At 47.1% G+C, this 15,807-nt stretch overlaps 1 protein-coding gene across 4 annotated transcripts in view; it reads left to right on the top strand.

The window, feature by feature from the left end:
* Nucleotides 1-15,807, top strand: part of YEATS2 (YEATS domain containing 2) — a 1,415,500-nt gene that overhangs the window by 62,714 nt on the left and 1,336,979 nt on the right. For all 4 annotated transcript variants that reach the window (XM_085634927.1, XM_085634925.1, XM_085634929.1 and 1 more), the window contains one exon: nt 6,564-6,661. In XM_085634927.1, the coding sequence (XP_085491053.1) occupies nt 6,564-6,661 (98 nt within the window). The remainder of the gene's footprint in view (nt 1-6,563; nt 6,662-15,807) is intronic.

Here is a 15,807-nt window from a genome sequence, read left to right as displayed (position 1 = left end):
GCTTAAGAATCAGATGGGCACCATGAGGAGAGAGGTAGCCTGCCTGTCCCGTCACCCTCCAGCCGAGAAAAAAGGGGGCTCCTATATTAGAGACTGGACCCTGCCTCCGCCAGCAAGAACTCAAACTCATGTAGCGGCTGGGGGTGCCCAGGCTGCCGGCGGGGGATCACCAAGCGCCGGGGTCTTCCCGCATCACGCGTCCTCTACACCTCAACAATCCGGTTCTCCCCCGGTTCAAATCATTCAGCCTATGCAGCTGCCCCTTGCCCCTCCTGAACGATTCTTTGGGGACCCAAAGAAGTATGGCATCTTTATGGGCCAATGTAGGCTCCATTTCTTGTGCAAACCGACTGTCTTTCCGAATGACCAGGCAAAAACGGCCTTTGTCATGTCTTACTTAGGAGGCAACGCTGCTAGCTGGTCCTTCCCGTTGATCGAACGGGACGACCCTGTTCTGTACAACTTCCCGGCCTTCTGTGTGGAGATGCGAAGGCTGTTTGATCGCAAGGCACATCAAATGTCGTTGGATAAAGAACTCCTTACCTTGAAACAAGGGTCTCAGGACCTACTGTATTACATTACCTCCTTCAACCGGCTCTTGATAGAAACGGACTGGCCGATGGAAAAGAGAACATCCTTATTCTATCAAGGGTTGAGAAGCGAACTCAAGGATGTTCTGGCCCAAGTGGTACAAATGCCGGCCACTTGTGAAGAATTAATCGATTTAACCGTCCAATTAGACCACCGGCTTCAAGAGCGGAAAGGGGACAAGAATCGCAGCGATACCAGGTTCATTCCCATCCGGCCCCGCTCGGTTCCTGAGGAAAGGCCTTCCCAAGGGGACAGGACCGAGCCCATGCAGATCGGTGGCATCCGAGGTCCTCTGAGTCAAGCAGAAAGAGAGCAAAGGAGAACTCAGAAACTCTGCTTGTATTGCGGCAAACCAGGCCACTTCATCAAAGATTGTCGAAGTCGATCTAAGAACGCAACTACAGGAAGCCCTGAGCTTAAGACCGTGTCCGTAGTGGATTACACGACCGAGGACCTGGGAAACTGACGAGCCCAAATAAAATGAGGACCGCTTGTTTGAGGCCTAGAAGTGATGAGGTCTTCCCGGCTGCAGCCAATACAATCCAACACTCAGTCGCCCACATGAATGTGTGTGTCTTGCTGAACTTGCCTCATGACATATCTGTGGTTGTCCACGCCTTACTGGATTCCGGCGCCACCGGTAATTTTATAGACCAACAATACGCCAAGGAACTAGCCATACCCTGTGATCAAAAGGAGATTCCAGAGAAGGTGAAGGCAGTGGACGGATCGGCTCTGACCTCGGGTCCTGTGTGTTATCACACTAAGCCCCTCGTGATGCAAATAGGGTTGAATCACTTCGAACAGATATGATTTGACCTGATTGACGCACCCCATTTCAAGCTCATACTAGAAATGCCCTGGCTAACTCTCCATGATCCCTTGGTGAGGTGGACTGCACGCACCGTGACTTTGAATTCTTCGTTCTGCCAAGAACACTGCACCGCAGGACGAGTCTGGACCTCGCCCCAAAGTGGATGTTCCGCGGGGTTCCTAGCCAGCACATGCAAGCAGCCAGCAGCCATGTGTAAGTCCAATCACAGAGCTGCCAAGTGTATACGAAAGATACAAGACTGTCTTTGACACGCAAGAGGCCAAAAGATTACCTCCGCACAGAGACTACGATTGCGTTATCGAGCTAGAGGCTGGAGCCAGCATACCCTGCAGTAGGATCTACGCCCTCACTGAAGCAGAAACCTCGTACCTCCAGAGTTATCTTGACGACATGCTTTCCTCTGGGTTCATACGTCCATCTTCTTCGCCTGCCTCCTCTCCGATCTTCTTCATTCCGAAGAAAGAGGGCGGGTTACGGGCCTGCATCGACTACAGGGCGATCAACAAGGTCACTATAAAGAACCGATATCCCCTGCCGTTGATCCCTGTTCTTCTAGACCAACTGAAAACCGCGACCATATTCACCAAACTGGACCTCAGGGGAGCCTAGTATTTGGTGCGGGTAAGACGCGGCGACGAGTGGAAGACCGCCTTCCGGACCAAATTCGGCTTGTTCGAATATACGGTCATGCCCTTTGGTCTGTGCAACGCCCCCGCCGCGTTCCAGTACTTCATGGATGAAGTACTGAGGGGCCTCTTGGACGTATCATGCATCGTGTACATCGATGACATCTTGGTGTACTCCGCGTCCATGGAAGAACATGTGAAGCACGTGGCGGCGGTGCTGGAGCGCCTGCAAAAGTTTGCGCTATACGCCAAACTGGAGAAGTGTCTGTTCCACGTTTCGGAGGTGGAATTTTTGGGATACGTCATCGGTCCCGACGGATTGTGTATGGACGATAAGAAAACGCGGGCTATTACCCAGTGGGAATCGCCTACCAATGTGAAATCCCTACAAAGCTTCTTGGGCTCGCGAATTTTTATCGCCGCTTTATAAAGAAATTTTCTGGTATTATACAACCATTAACCCTTCTTCTGAGGAAAGGTGCCTCCTTCGAGTGGACCGCCGCAGCAGAACAAGCCTTTCAGACATTGAAGGTCTGCTTCACCACCGCCCCAGTGCTCCGACATCCGGACGCCACACGTCCCTTTATGGTTGAAACCGACGCCTCCCAATATGCAATAGGGGGCATTCTGTCACAGAGACATCCAGAAACCGGACAGTTGCACCCCGTTGCGTTCTTTTCCAAAAAACGATCTCCCTGTGAGGTGAACTACAGTATAATGGATAAGGAGCTTCTGGCCATAAAAAGAGGGTGTGAAGAGTGGCATCATCATTTGCTCGGCGCAAGACACACCGTAGAAATCTATATGGACCATCGGAATCTCCTATTCTTAAAAAACTGCCAGAGCCCTGAGCCCCAGACAACTACGCTGGTCGTTGTTTTTCTCAGATTACGACTTCGTAATCAAATATCGTCCTGGGCCACAGAACGGAAAGGCCGATGCGCTGTCCCGGCCCCAACATCCCTTCACTACGAGCCCTGCGCCCGTCACAGACAATCCCCTTATCTTGAAGGCGGCATCATTCCCAGATATGAGGACGGCAGCAGCCACTACACCCGACTTCATAGACTAAGTGCAACACCAAACCTCAGGAACCGATGAAGTAACATGGGTAGCTGAAGACCCGTTACATCGGTCCTCCAAACAGCGTCTCTTATATCAGGACGAACGCTTATATCTGCCGACTCCTTCCCTACAGCAACAAGCCTTGAGATGGGTTCACGACTCCACCTTGGGAGGACATCTGGGAGTACATAAAACCACGATGGCAATGAAGCGCCATTTTTGGTGGTCTTCATTATCTACGGACACTGCGGCCTACGTAGCAGGGTGTGCCATATGCACGCAAGGGAAGTCTCAGCACCAACGACCGAGCGGATTGCTCCAACCTATCCCAATCCCTCCAGCTCCGTGGCACACTCTGTCTATGGATTTTATAGTGGATATGCCCCCCAGTAGGGGAATGACTACCATCCTGGTCGTCATAGACCACTTGACTAAGATGGGCCATTTCATTGCCATGGAGAAACTCCCTTCAGCGGCGGGCCTAGCCCAGCAGTTCTTACAACATATCGTACGAAGCCATGGAATCCCCGCGGTTCTCATTACTGACAGGGGAACGCAGTTCACGTCGCGGTTCTGGAAGGCCTTGTGTCAAGTCATGAAGGTGGACGCCCGTCTCTCCACTAGCTACCACCCTCAAACTGACGGCAAGACGGAGAGGCTGAACCAGACGTTGGAGCAATACCTCAGATGCTTCACGTTGCTCCACGAGGAGGAATGGTGTACGCTGCTATGGATGGCGGAATTCTCCTACAATAATGCCGAACACTCTTCGCTGGGATGCTCCCCCTTCTTCTGTTTAACAGGGTACCATCCAAACATGTTGCCCTTTGAATGGCCTGCACAAACTAAGCACCCGTCTATCCAAGAACATCACTCGCACCTGAAAAAAGTATTGCAGACCGCAAAGAACCAACTGGAAACAGCGCAAGAACGAGACCAACACTACGCAAACAAAAGAAGAACCCCTGAGCCGGCCTACGCAGTAGGAGACAAGGTGTGGTTAGATACAAGACACCTACGAATAAAGGGGAACACCCGCCTGAAACCAAAATACGTGGGCCCGTACCCCATTGTAAAAGTAGTGAACCCTGTAGCCATGAAACTGACACTCCCGCCGGCATGGCACATACACCCTGTGTTCCACGTCTCTCTGCTAAAACCGTGCCTCCCTCTCACGAGACTCCCCCCCTATTCCTCGGCCCCTACTTTTAGACGGCGGGGAGGAGTACGAAGTTAAAGGGGTATTAGATTCCAGGTACATCAGGGGTAGGCTACACTACTTGATCGATTGGAAGGGTTATGGACCCGAGGAGAGGTCCTGGGAACCTCTGGCCAATTTGCATTGCCCTGTGTTGCTTCGCCGCTACCACGCGGCTCATCCTACAAAACCCGGAGGCCCGTCGAGACACCGGCCCTTGCCGGGGGGTTCTGTCAGACCTCGCCGTTGAGCGGAAACCGCGACGCTCCGAGCGGCGCTAGGGGGCGGAGAGGTATGGAACTACAATACCCATCACCCCTAGCGACCGCACGTCCGGAGGCAGTACAAAAGCCTCGTACACGGAAGGCCGGGGGCTTGTCAATCAAGTTCCACCTGGCGTTCCGCGAGGTAACGGACCTCGCATTTCCTTATCTCCCGAGCTTCCCTGCTTCCCTGCTTCCTGAGCAGGGACCTATCTCTATCCCGCTGATTCCGGCACGGACGGCCTTAGCGCTCGAAGGCGCTCCGCTTGGACCTGTGACACCGAGGGATACGCCGCGACGCTTCATTTCCGGGCATCACTGAAGCGCGCTCTACCCGAGGGGCCCCGCCGTGACTAGAGGCCTGACCTGAGTCTCTCTCCACCTCGGGAGCTGCTTATCTCCCTCAAGACCCTTCTCCCCCCTCCCGCTTGGAGCCGATTGAAAGGCTCGGAGAGCGCCTGGACAACGCTGCAGCCGTGAGCCCGTCCTGTGTGCTGATCCTGCGCTTGGAGCCGCTTGAAAGGATCGGAGAGCGGCCCGCCTCCTTTCCCGTGGTGACTGCGACTGGGATGGACTCCTTCCACATCCTCTCCTGCACCAGCTGAGTCGTGAGTACCCTGTACTGTGTGAGACTGCTTGGGCGATACGGACAACCGTCTGTGTGTGTGTGCTGGGGACATCACCCCCTCTGTACTTGTGTTCTCCCTGAGGTGTGGGATCCGGTGACTCAACTGTCCATTCTCTCTCTCAACAGGAGTGGGTGTCGTGAGTGCAGGTTCCACGTAGTCGCCGCAGCCCTTCCCCTGTTATCCTTCTTCCCTCCTTTTTCCCCCGGGGTGGTGTTGCTTATAGAGGGTTTCTGGAGTCCTCGTAGGTAATACCGTTCTTGGGGGAGAGAGGACTCTAGCGTCGTGGATCGCTCCTGCTATATCCGGCTTCTGAGGTTAGTGAGCATCCGGGGTGCCAGCTGACAGCGGGACACAAACAGATGTGACAGGTGTAAAGCAGAACATACTGACTTCCTGCACCTTGCTTGGGAAAGTCCAGAGGTACTTACCTATTGGCGTCAGGTCCTCACGGCTCTGGATTCTATAACCTCCATGCCTATCTCTCGATGACCATTTATAACACTCCTAGGGCACACCGAACACATTCCGGCCAAGTATCGAAAATTTGTGTCCTTTTGTCTTGTACTGGCTAAGCGGCGAGTGGCCTGCAGATGGGGTCGGGGCAAGCGCCCAAATTTAAAGATTGGCTGGGAGACATGATTCTCTGGCAGGACCAACTCTGCACTTATGCTGAACTACTCCCTCGTTCCTCACATCCTCGCAACATTTGGGGCCCGCTACAGACATATTTGCTGGAATATCCTGTCAATGCCACATACAGGACATGAGGCCCCTGGGTTTGCTCAAGCTAGCGTATGTTGTAGCCTCCTCTAGCGATGCCCCTGTAGGATATATGCCTATCCTAGAGAGCTACGATGTATCCCCCTGACGTCCCGAATATGCTGCAATTCGTTATGGCGACTATGGGAATTTTCCCTTTTTTTTTTTTTTATTGCTTTTTTTCTTGTGTCTCTTAATTGTCCCTTGGTAATGTATACTTGTCCTCACTGCTTGATTACATTTGTTTCTGCTGATACATATGTCATCTGATTTATGATAATTGATATCTGTTCATGATATTGCTGTATGTTCCATACATTTGCTGATATTTTGATTGTATGCCATTGACGGAAAGTTCAATAAATAAAAACATATCACAGTATAAAAAAAAAAAAGAAGTTTGCTTCAAAATATGACATTTAAAAAGCAAAGTTTTATTGCTAATCTTTGACTGTTGAGGTCGAATTACTGTACTTCAAGCCGGAAGTGTGTTCAGTGTATTTAGTTTGATTATGTACTAATTAGCAACATGTTTTAAGTAATGATAATTTCTTGTTGGAGCCCACACAAATACTTAAAATTATTCTCTCTTGACAGCTCGGGATGCTGCAGTACAAAAGATTGAGGGAATAATTACAGAGCAATTTGCAGATGAGATAAAGAACAAAGAACATGAGATTGAAGTCATTAATCAGGTATTACTATCATAACTTTAGAACAGACTTTCTCATTAACAGTTAATAAAATGTTAATAAAAATTGTCAATTTGGAGTTTTTTTTGTTTTTTTTTACTGAAAAAATACATTACCTGTTCTTTCATTACATTTTTTATGTATTTTTTCTATTTTAGAATTCTTTTAAAGATTTAAACTACAGGCAACGTTTTCCAAGGTTGACGGACACTTTTGTGTGGTGCATATTGGAACAAGCATTTGCAATGTAATAGGTCTCGCATTTGCGAGAGTTTGAGCTATTGGCATTGTAAATGACAATGCCTTTTATTTTTGTGTTTGTTATTAAAATATAAATTAAAGGCATTGTCATTTACAATGCCAATAGCTTAAACTCGCATAAATGCGAGACCTGTTGCATTGCAAATGCGTGTTTAATATTGTTTGAAAACAATTTAAAGTTCTGATTGAGAAGTGCTGCCAATCGTTAACTTTGCCTGCGAGCACTGAAAGATGACACGCCATGCGTATGCTGAGGCAGAGTTCATTCACTGGGCATTTCACACGATCAAAGATGTAGTAAGAAGCACAAGCGCGCCTTCAGAGCTGGCTGCACGCATCTGAATGAAAATGTGAAGCCGCTGCGAGAGCGCCTCGGTCACGAGGACGTACAGACCTGTCTCTGAACGGTGCGGGCACATGAATGCGCTGGACGGCCTGCTAAAGCTTCATGTTACAACAGGACCGTGATCTCAACTGAATGAGGGGGGTTGAGTCCGCCATACTGACCGCGAATCGAAAGGACAAAGCACGCCAGCGCGTCCGAGTTGTACTACATAAAGGCGTAAGTAACTCTGCTGGAATTAAAGCGTTTCGTTAAGAAGACGCGCAAGTAGTTCCACGAGTTGAAACTCAAACTGCTCGGTGCATTTATTCCATGCAGAATGTGACCTGTATATAGAGCGCAACCAGCGTCAAATTAACAGAACATTCATTGACCGTAAAAATACCAAATATGCATTAGAAATGGCAAGGCTAACCAATAATCCCCTGGGCAACGGGTTTGTTTGCAGAGTACACATGGCGCAACCCTTTGTGTTTCCTGGTTGTTCTGTGACTTTGAATAGGGAATTCACTAGCCCAGAGTGCCTGTCTGTCACTGAGAAATTCCGATACCCTCCCATTAAAAGTATTGCCCCTGTGCTGGTACTCTCCAATAAAAAAGACTGCACCCCTGCTGAAAAGTGCTGGTACACTCTAATTAAAAATATTGCATCTCTACTGAGAAGTGCTGGTACACTCTAATTAAAAATATTGCACCCCTGCTGAGAAGTGCCTGTAGTCTCGCATTAAAAGTATGTGCCCCTGCTGAGAATTGCTGGGACTCCCACGAGGAGCGACCTGAACAAGCACTGCAGCGAGAGTTTGCAGCTCTGAAGCACGGAGGACAGTCGTAGAAGGAACCAGGGCAGATGCAATGGGAAGAGTAGGGGCGGGATAGGAGGGCTGCTAGAAGTCTCTCATTCCTCACCACGGCCATCTCTGTCTTAAACAAGCATCTACTTTATGTCACCAGCCACTGATGTTCTTGAATCTGATGCCAGTGTTCACCATTTGAGAGGCATGATAACCCCGCCGCCTGAGGGGAGAATCACTGTGCACAAGCACGGGACGTGATGTAGCTGTCTTTGAAGTCAATTGCGTTCATGCGGGTTACTTAAATACATGCAAGTCAGAGCCAAAGTAAACAAGAGCAGCCCGGCGGAGCGTGGCGCGCGCGCTTGTTGGGGGCGGGGGAGCGGACCCTTTGAAGTGCTCCCAAAAAGAGGATTGCATGGCGGCACGATGCGCGTGATGCAATGCAATCCGCTTTTTGGGAGCACTTTTCAAACCCGCTTTCAATAGTCTCGCTTTGCGATCGCTTACGCGATAGCAAGGCGAGACCTAAAAATGCCCCTGATTTATACAGTTAATTAATCACCTGTGTTTTATATCACTATTACACAACTCTTCCGTTGCGTTTCTTAACAGAGTAATGGAGTGCCGGTGTTGCAACAGAAATTTTGGGATCCCATTAGGGAGACTGCCACTGTACAGTGTGGGGAAAGCAATTGAGACACATAAAGCAATCATGTTTCCGCCAGCATAACAGGAACCAAGGGACTTTGAAGCAACTAATTAAAAAGCACGAGTGGGTGTGAAAATGAATAAAAAATTTATTAAAAGTCACTTTTTGCAGAAAAACAATAATGGAGAACAAAAAATGATTTTCGTTTGAAAAGTAATAGAAAAACAACAAGACAGACACCACTAAGCCCAAAAAAAAAAGACTAAGTCTAAAGTGCAAAACAAAATGGCTCGTATACCTATTTCTAGAGAAAATATGGAAGACATTGATAATCTTCAGTAAGTTATATAGTAAAAATCATGGGCAGTTAAGTCATGTAAAATGAGTTTTGAAAAGAATCACCAAAAGCCATTGATATATTGTTCAATTATCAATACGCAATGGTGGTAACACGTGAGGACACTTAGTTTTTGATGATAAAATTCCATTCCTCCATAGAATTAAATCCTTCTTCAATAGATTTATATTGTTCATTTGCCTTGCTTGCGGATAAATATTTCCTGGAAGCCCATCAGCGACATGCCATTTAATGTGCTTTTCTTGGTGGAATTGCTCAATATAATGTGGAACAAAGGAGCATTAGGGACCTTGCTCTATGGTGGCATACTCTAGCCAAAATGATTTGCATTGTTTGCCCAATATAGATCAAGTTGCACTTGCACCAAGCACAATAGATCACATAGGAGGAGTTACAATTTGAGGGGAAAAAAATCGTTCCTCTACTAGCCAGTTGTGCCAAAATGTTTTTGTGTTGAATGTAAAGGAACAGACTACAGAATTTCTGCGTTTGAAGTGCCCCAGAAGATCCAGTAGGCACCAGGCTTCTGTCATCTTGTCACAAGTCCTAGAACTCAGGTCAATACTTATTATGGTCACACTTCTATGCAAACAGGTGGTCCAGTGCAATGTCACCAGCTTTAAGAACATTCCGGTATTGAGGATCTTGACTACTTTAGAAGTGTCGGGGCAAAATGTTGTGACACAAGCAACATTAGCAGTCTTTTTTTGTTTGTTTAGGAGGCAAAAGATATTTTCTGAGGTAATACCACAATCTTATCATTTCTAATGTAACCAGTTTTGATGGATACTGACTGGCTTGCAGGCGTTCCATATATAAAATAGTCCAGCTTGAAATTGCAATTTCGATCAATGCTAAGGAACTATCCAAATATGAGACCACCCCCAAGTCCCTTGGGTGTCTGCTCTGGTATGAGAATAAACTGTTGTTCTCAGTAGGTTTCCTAAACAGGGAGGTGCAGAGACGTGTATCCCCACATTTAATGATGAGGTCAAGATACAGAATAAGGTTAATGTTAATGAGACTTGTAAAGCGCACTGTTACCCTCGGGTGTCCTGGCGCTAGCTCCTAGATGAGCACATAACCTGAATGCCTAGTTGCAAAAAAGCCAGGTTTTCGAAACCTTTCTTGATGGCAAGAAAGCGAGCGTGGGGCCGCACAAATGGAGGGGGTTAACTCATTCCATTCATTGCCTGTGCCAATAAAGAAACTTCTTCCTCCCCAGGTAGCTTTTTTAAATCTGGGGACAACCACCGTTCTGGTGCTTGCCGACCGAAGGGTCCTATTAGGTACATACCATTCGAACTTCTGAGTGAGATGAGAAGGGCCTATATTGTGAAGTGCCTTGTGGGCAATACACAGAGATTTGTACTTGATCCTATTTCTCACTGGTAGCCAATGCAGTTTTTATATTACTGACTTAACTGAGCAAAATTTGGGAGTGCGAGACATCAGTCTGGACCACAGCATTTTCCAACACTTGACACTTCTTCATATGTTCATATGCTCATATACAAACTGTTACAATAGTCCAACCTTGACAAAACCAGGGATGACATAACTATTTTTTTGGATTCTGGGGGAAGGAAACGCAAGATCTTTTTTATCATTCTCAGAATGAAGAAAGTCTATGTCAATGAATTGGCCTGATTGCCATAGGAAAGCTTAATATTAATGATCACTTCCAGATTTTTGGCTTTCATGACTGGTGTGGGTAGTGATCCCAGTTTCACGGGCCAGCATGCTGGTGACCAAAATGATGTTCTTTTGCCAAATAGTATGACCTTCGTTTTATCAGAGTTTAGTGTTAGGCAATTGCTACTCACTCAAGAACTAACAGCAAACATACAGTCATGGAAGTTTTTGCCAATACTATTGTCTTGGTTAGAAATAGCAACAACAATTTGTGTATCGTTGGCGTAAGAGGTCAAGGCAAACCCAAAAGATTTAATTACGGGCACCAAGGCAGCCACATAAACATTAAACAGGGTAGGGCTGATGGAAGAGCCCTGTGGAACCCCACAAGGGATGGATAGTAAAAGATTTTGAGGTAAATGAGTCCAGAGCTACAAACTGACTCCTATCCGAAAGGAATGAGTGCAAAAGGCTATAATGATGGTAAACGGTCCATAAGAATGCCATGATAGACCGTGTCGAAGGCCGTCAAGAGATTCAGTAGAATAGATTTCCTATTAGTAGTGTATGTTTACCTGATGCCACTTTGAGCACCAATGAGCCATATTTTAAATTCTGAAAGATCTTCAGCTGAGCTGGTCAAAATCATAAAGATGTCATCGAGGAAAGGGATATTAGTCTTGAACATTACTGGAAAATATCTATTTGGATTCAACATCATCCCCCAAAATATTTGCAAAGTTAGTAGGGAGAATTTCTCCCAGTGAAGTCCCTTTACTTTGATGGTAGCAGTGACTATTTTTTGGCAAGAAGAGTTTCAAAAGTACTATTATATAGGTAGTAAATACCTGAACTGGTGCAGGTCTAGTGTTAAGAATTTGATCTATAATCCTGTTCCTTGCTTTTATATTATAATAAAGGGACTCAATGCCCAACGTGGCCAACAGTTAATGTCAAAGGGTAAATCCTCATTTAATTCGGGGGTGGCAAGTTAATATTACCTGACACCCAGGACATGAGGATTCCTTTTGCAGACAAGAACGTTTAAAGGGTACGTAGGCCACGGGACAAGTAGACAATCTGTTTTGCCCTCCTACAGCTGAGGTAAGAGTTTTGTCAGTTATTTCAAATTGCAATCTGAAATTGTCATGAATGCGCGTTTTCCTGAGTAAATATGGTAACCATAATAAGCAGAGAAAGAGCTACGAGCACTTAATTGCTCACCGCTGATCAGCGTTGTTAAGATGGGTCTGATCTCTTAATTGGTGGTGGGGACAAGAGACAGAAAATAACAAACATGCTATAGATATATGGCACAGTTCTCCTCTGAGAGGGAAAAAAGTTCATATGACAACCCCACAGACGCTATTTAAGTGAAAACTATTAGCTGTGCTGTGTGGCCCCTCCCTGCATGTCTGTAATCGTGGGGTAAATCTAGGTGAACTTTTTGCAGCATGCCATCTATGACGAAAATCGGATGAAAATAAGGGTGGAAGAAAATGATCAAGGGTGCCAGAGGCACAATCCACAGCACAGTGAAAGTGACTGTTCACTTGTAAAAGGCCTTACCCAGGGCCCCTGCTAATATGCGTTTGTCCGGCCATGGCGTTTTTGTTTTTACATAATTATAGATATGTCACATTTACCACATAACCCATCATCTGCCACATTGTAACCCCCCAAAAAATGTTTGCTGCTTGTGTCTGGTCCTGGGCCCGGCACCATTTTTCAGTTCCTCCCACTGCTCACTACCTTCAAAGTGCTCCAAACTAATTCAACACTCAAAACCACACCCTCGTTGTCTTCCTGCAGCGCACATCGGTGATTGCCCTCATGAGCGGCCCTCATCATTTTGAACAGGTTCACCACAGAGCCTGGGATTGCACAGTGCAGCATGGCTGAAATTAAAAAAAAGTGCTATGACGCGGTCATTGCTGGCTGTGTCATACTTTTTTTTACTTTACTTTCAGGCATGTTGCAACGTGGCTAAGAAACATTGGCAAAGCCAATAGATCTCACATAGGTCAAGCCTATTAGCTTTGCCAATACTTGTTTTCTTGTTGACAATCACATCTTAAACAGCACAGTGGGTGAGAGGGCAGAGGTCGTCTTTCAGAAACAATTGCGAGCATGTCAGTGCTAATTGGCTAATGTTAACAGTCCTTCAAAAACCTGCAAAAGGCTTCATTTACTGAAAAATGTGAGCAGCAACAGTTAAGTGTTAAGAGACAATAAAAAAAAAAATGTCTTGTCGCCACTTTTCCCAAACATATCCTTGGCCTGGAACGTGAAGCGCCCAGTTTGAACATGTGCAGCAGGTGCTTCCCCGCGAAGGCGGTCAGTGACTGCCCTCCTCCCAAACAACCACCATATGGATCCAGTCATCTTGCCGATTGCAATCCTTCACTGTCTCCCGTCTCTCATTCTGCACCTTTTCTCCCCAATACTTCAGTCACCAGAGTCACTGTCCTTACACGCACATTTGTTAATAGCTGTCTCTTACTGACCTTCCCTGTTGCATCTCTGCTCAGCCCCAGTGCCTCCTCTAACCCTTATGACCTGGATTTCCATGGTCCCTTCTCTGTCGATGCCTCTGCAAACCATGCCCTTCTAATGCCAATCAACACTCTCTCCCTGGGACTGCTGTGTCCTTGATCTGCTGGAGTTCTTTCCCAGTAACAATAATGATAACTTGTTTTTTAATAAAGAGCTTCATTTCACAGTACTACTGAGATCCTAGCAATGCCGTCTTCACCGATAAAAGGCTGGGAGACCATTGTCGAGGAGATACAAGCGAGCCTGGGCCACTCCCAGCCACAACGCTGCAGGTCCAAAACACAACCAACTGCTTGGAAGCATCCGTCCAACTAAGGACATACGCGAAAACAAACGCCTCTTGCGCAAGGTACTCGTAAAAAAGAGAAGAGGGGGCAGACAAACGGAGGGGACCTCGATCGCATCATTGAGAGCAGCCCTTGAAAGCAATGGTGGGAACACAAAAAAGCCCACATAGAGAAGGAATGGATCAAAGTTTTCTCCGTGCTTAAACAGAAGAATTCATCAGGACTATGGAGACACATAAACCGGCTCAGTAGTAGAGGAGTTCAAAGAGAAAACGGAGTGGCAGAGCAAGACTGGCTGGTCCACGTAAAGCACCTATATTCAATCACCCATGTAAGCATAGGCAACACAGAAAAGCCCAACCGTGGGGTGGACCATCCCCTTCAATCCAGCATAAAAACCAGAGAAACGACCGCTAGCCCCCAAAACCCCCTCGAGGGCCATGAAGACCAGGCCGAGAAGCGTTGTACCTAGTCAGTCCAGATAAACCCTCAAATGGTCATCAAGATACTTAACATGAAGAATGATGGGGCCCCTGGGCCAAACGGGATACCCGCACCGGTTGTCAAAAAGGCCCCTGATTTTTTAGGCAACTGTCCTCACTCCTCTTTATAACTACTCTTTTATGACCGCAAAAACACCTGATTCTTGGAGGGGCTCCATACTTGTCCCAATTTTTAAAAAAGGGGATCGATAAAAGCCACCAAACTACAGGTTCATCGCTCTGCTAGACCTCGAAGCCAAGGCTTCTGTCCGCCTCTTATTGAAGGACTTGGAGACATGGGCCGAAGAAAAAAGTATCCTTCCCTTCTACGAGACCGGCTTTAGACCACAGTCATCGACAATGGACAACACACTGGCGTTAGTGCACCTAGCAACTCGAGCACTAAAAAAGGAAAATCCACCACTCTTTTGCTGCTTTATTGACTACAGCACAGCCTTCGACAAAGTGGTACGAAACCGGTTATGGTGGAAATTAGATAACTGGGGCATCCCGCCAAACCTACTGAAGGCAATTAGATCACAATATGAAGGCACCTGGGTGCGGGTTAAAACCAGCTCCGGCACAGTGTCCCCCAAAATAACAACGAACAACGGGTTGAAACAAGGATGTGTGCTGGCCCCTATCCTTTTTAACCTGTACACGGCGGATTATGGGGACGCCCTGAAGGAGCCAGCTTAGCAGCACTGAGATTAGGCAGCATGAGGCTGCCGATGACACTGCCATAATGGACCATACGAGGGTAGGCCTACAAAGAGCCCTAAACGCACTGAAACAATTCAGCAATTATAACAATCTTACAGTCAACCAGGGGAAAAAAAAGGTCGTCATTTTTGGGAGCTACTACCTGAAAAAGAAAGCGCATTGGCTAATGGGAGATTTGCAAATCAGTACAGTGGCATCCGACAACTATCTATGGGTTTGGCTCACGGAACGGGCCAAGGCAAACGTCCACTTGAAACAGCAGTCTTCTAAGGCCAATAAGATTATATTCCTGTTAAAGCAATTGAGCGTACACCTGACCAGCCCCACTGCCGAACCAATACTGACTGCCCTAAAGGAAAAATTGCTGCCAGCAATCAGTTATGGTCACCAGGCTTTCCCGGGGTCGCAGGACGCCCTCCCTATCGCAGCCCAAGCCAAACCGTATAAATCTGTTTTCTTCATCCCAAGGTCGGCAAGGAAGTCAAGGCTAAGACTGGAGCTAGGCCTGGTAAGGCCAGACCTGTTGTGCCATGGGGAGATTATAAAACTATACTTAAGGATTTTAAGGGCCCCAACAAATTCCTTAAGACAACAACTGAGAGTCATCTTTGAGGGGCCAAGTTCAGTATGGCACTCCAGCCTCGGCAAAGCGTTAAGCACATTAAAGATCTAGGAAAAGAGCATACCATTGCCAGAAATTCCACTAAACGCTAGGAAAAAAAGCCATAAATAGACAAGTCCACGAAATTTCATTTGATCTGGACCTTAAATCTCTTAGTTCCAGCCCCCACTTAGCCCCGCTGAACAACTCCTATACGGCAGCCAAGGCACAACCCTACCTAAGCGAGTCCCTGACACCACAAGTCCGAACTAAAATACTCTCCATGAGACTATGTATATTAGGAATCACTGACTTTAACCCTGCATGGGCCCGCAAGGGTGAATCCACAAACTGCAGACTGTGCTTCTACATGAGGGAATCCTGGGTACATCTCCTACGCTGCTGACCCGCCCTTAGGAACGAAAGCCGATGACTTCTTCGCCCAGTTTGTATCACTAAA

The sequence above is a fragment of the Triturus cristatus genome, chromosome 11, assembly GCF_964204655.1.
Source record: "Triturus cristatus chromosome 11, aTriCri1.1, whole genome shotgun sequence".
Taxonomy (NCBI): domain Eukaryota; kingdom Metazoa; phylum Chordata; class Amphibia; order Caudata; family Salamandridae; genus Triturus; species Triturus cristatus.
The sequence above is the reverse complement of the archived record's forward strand: the minus strand, read 5'-3'. Positions and strand labels throughout refer to the sequence as shown.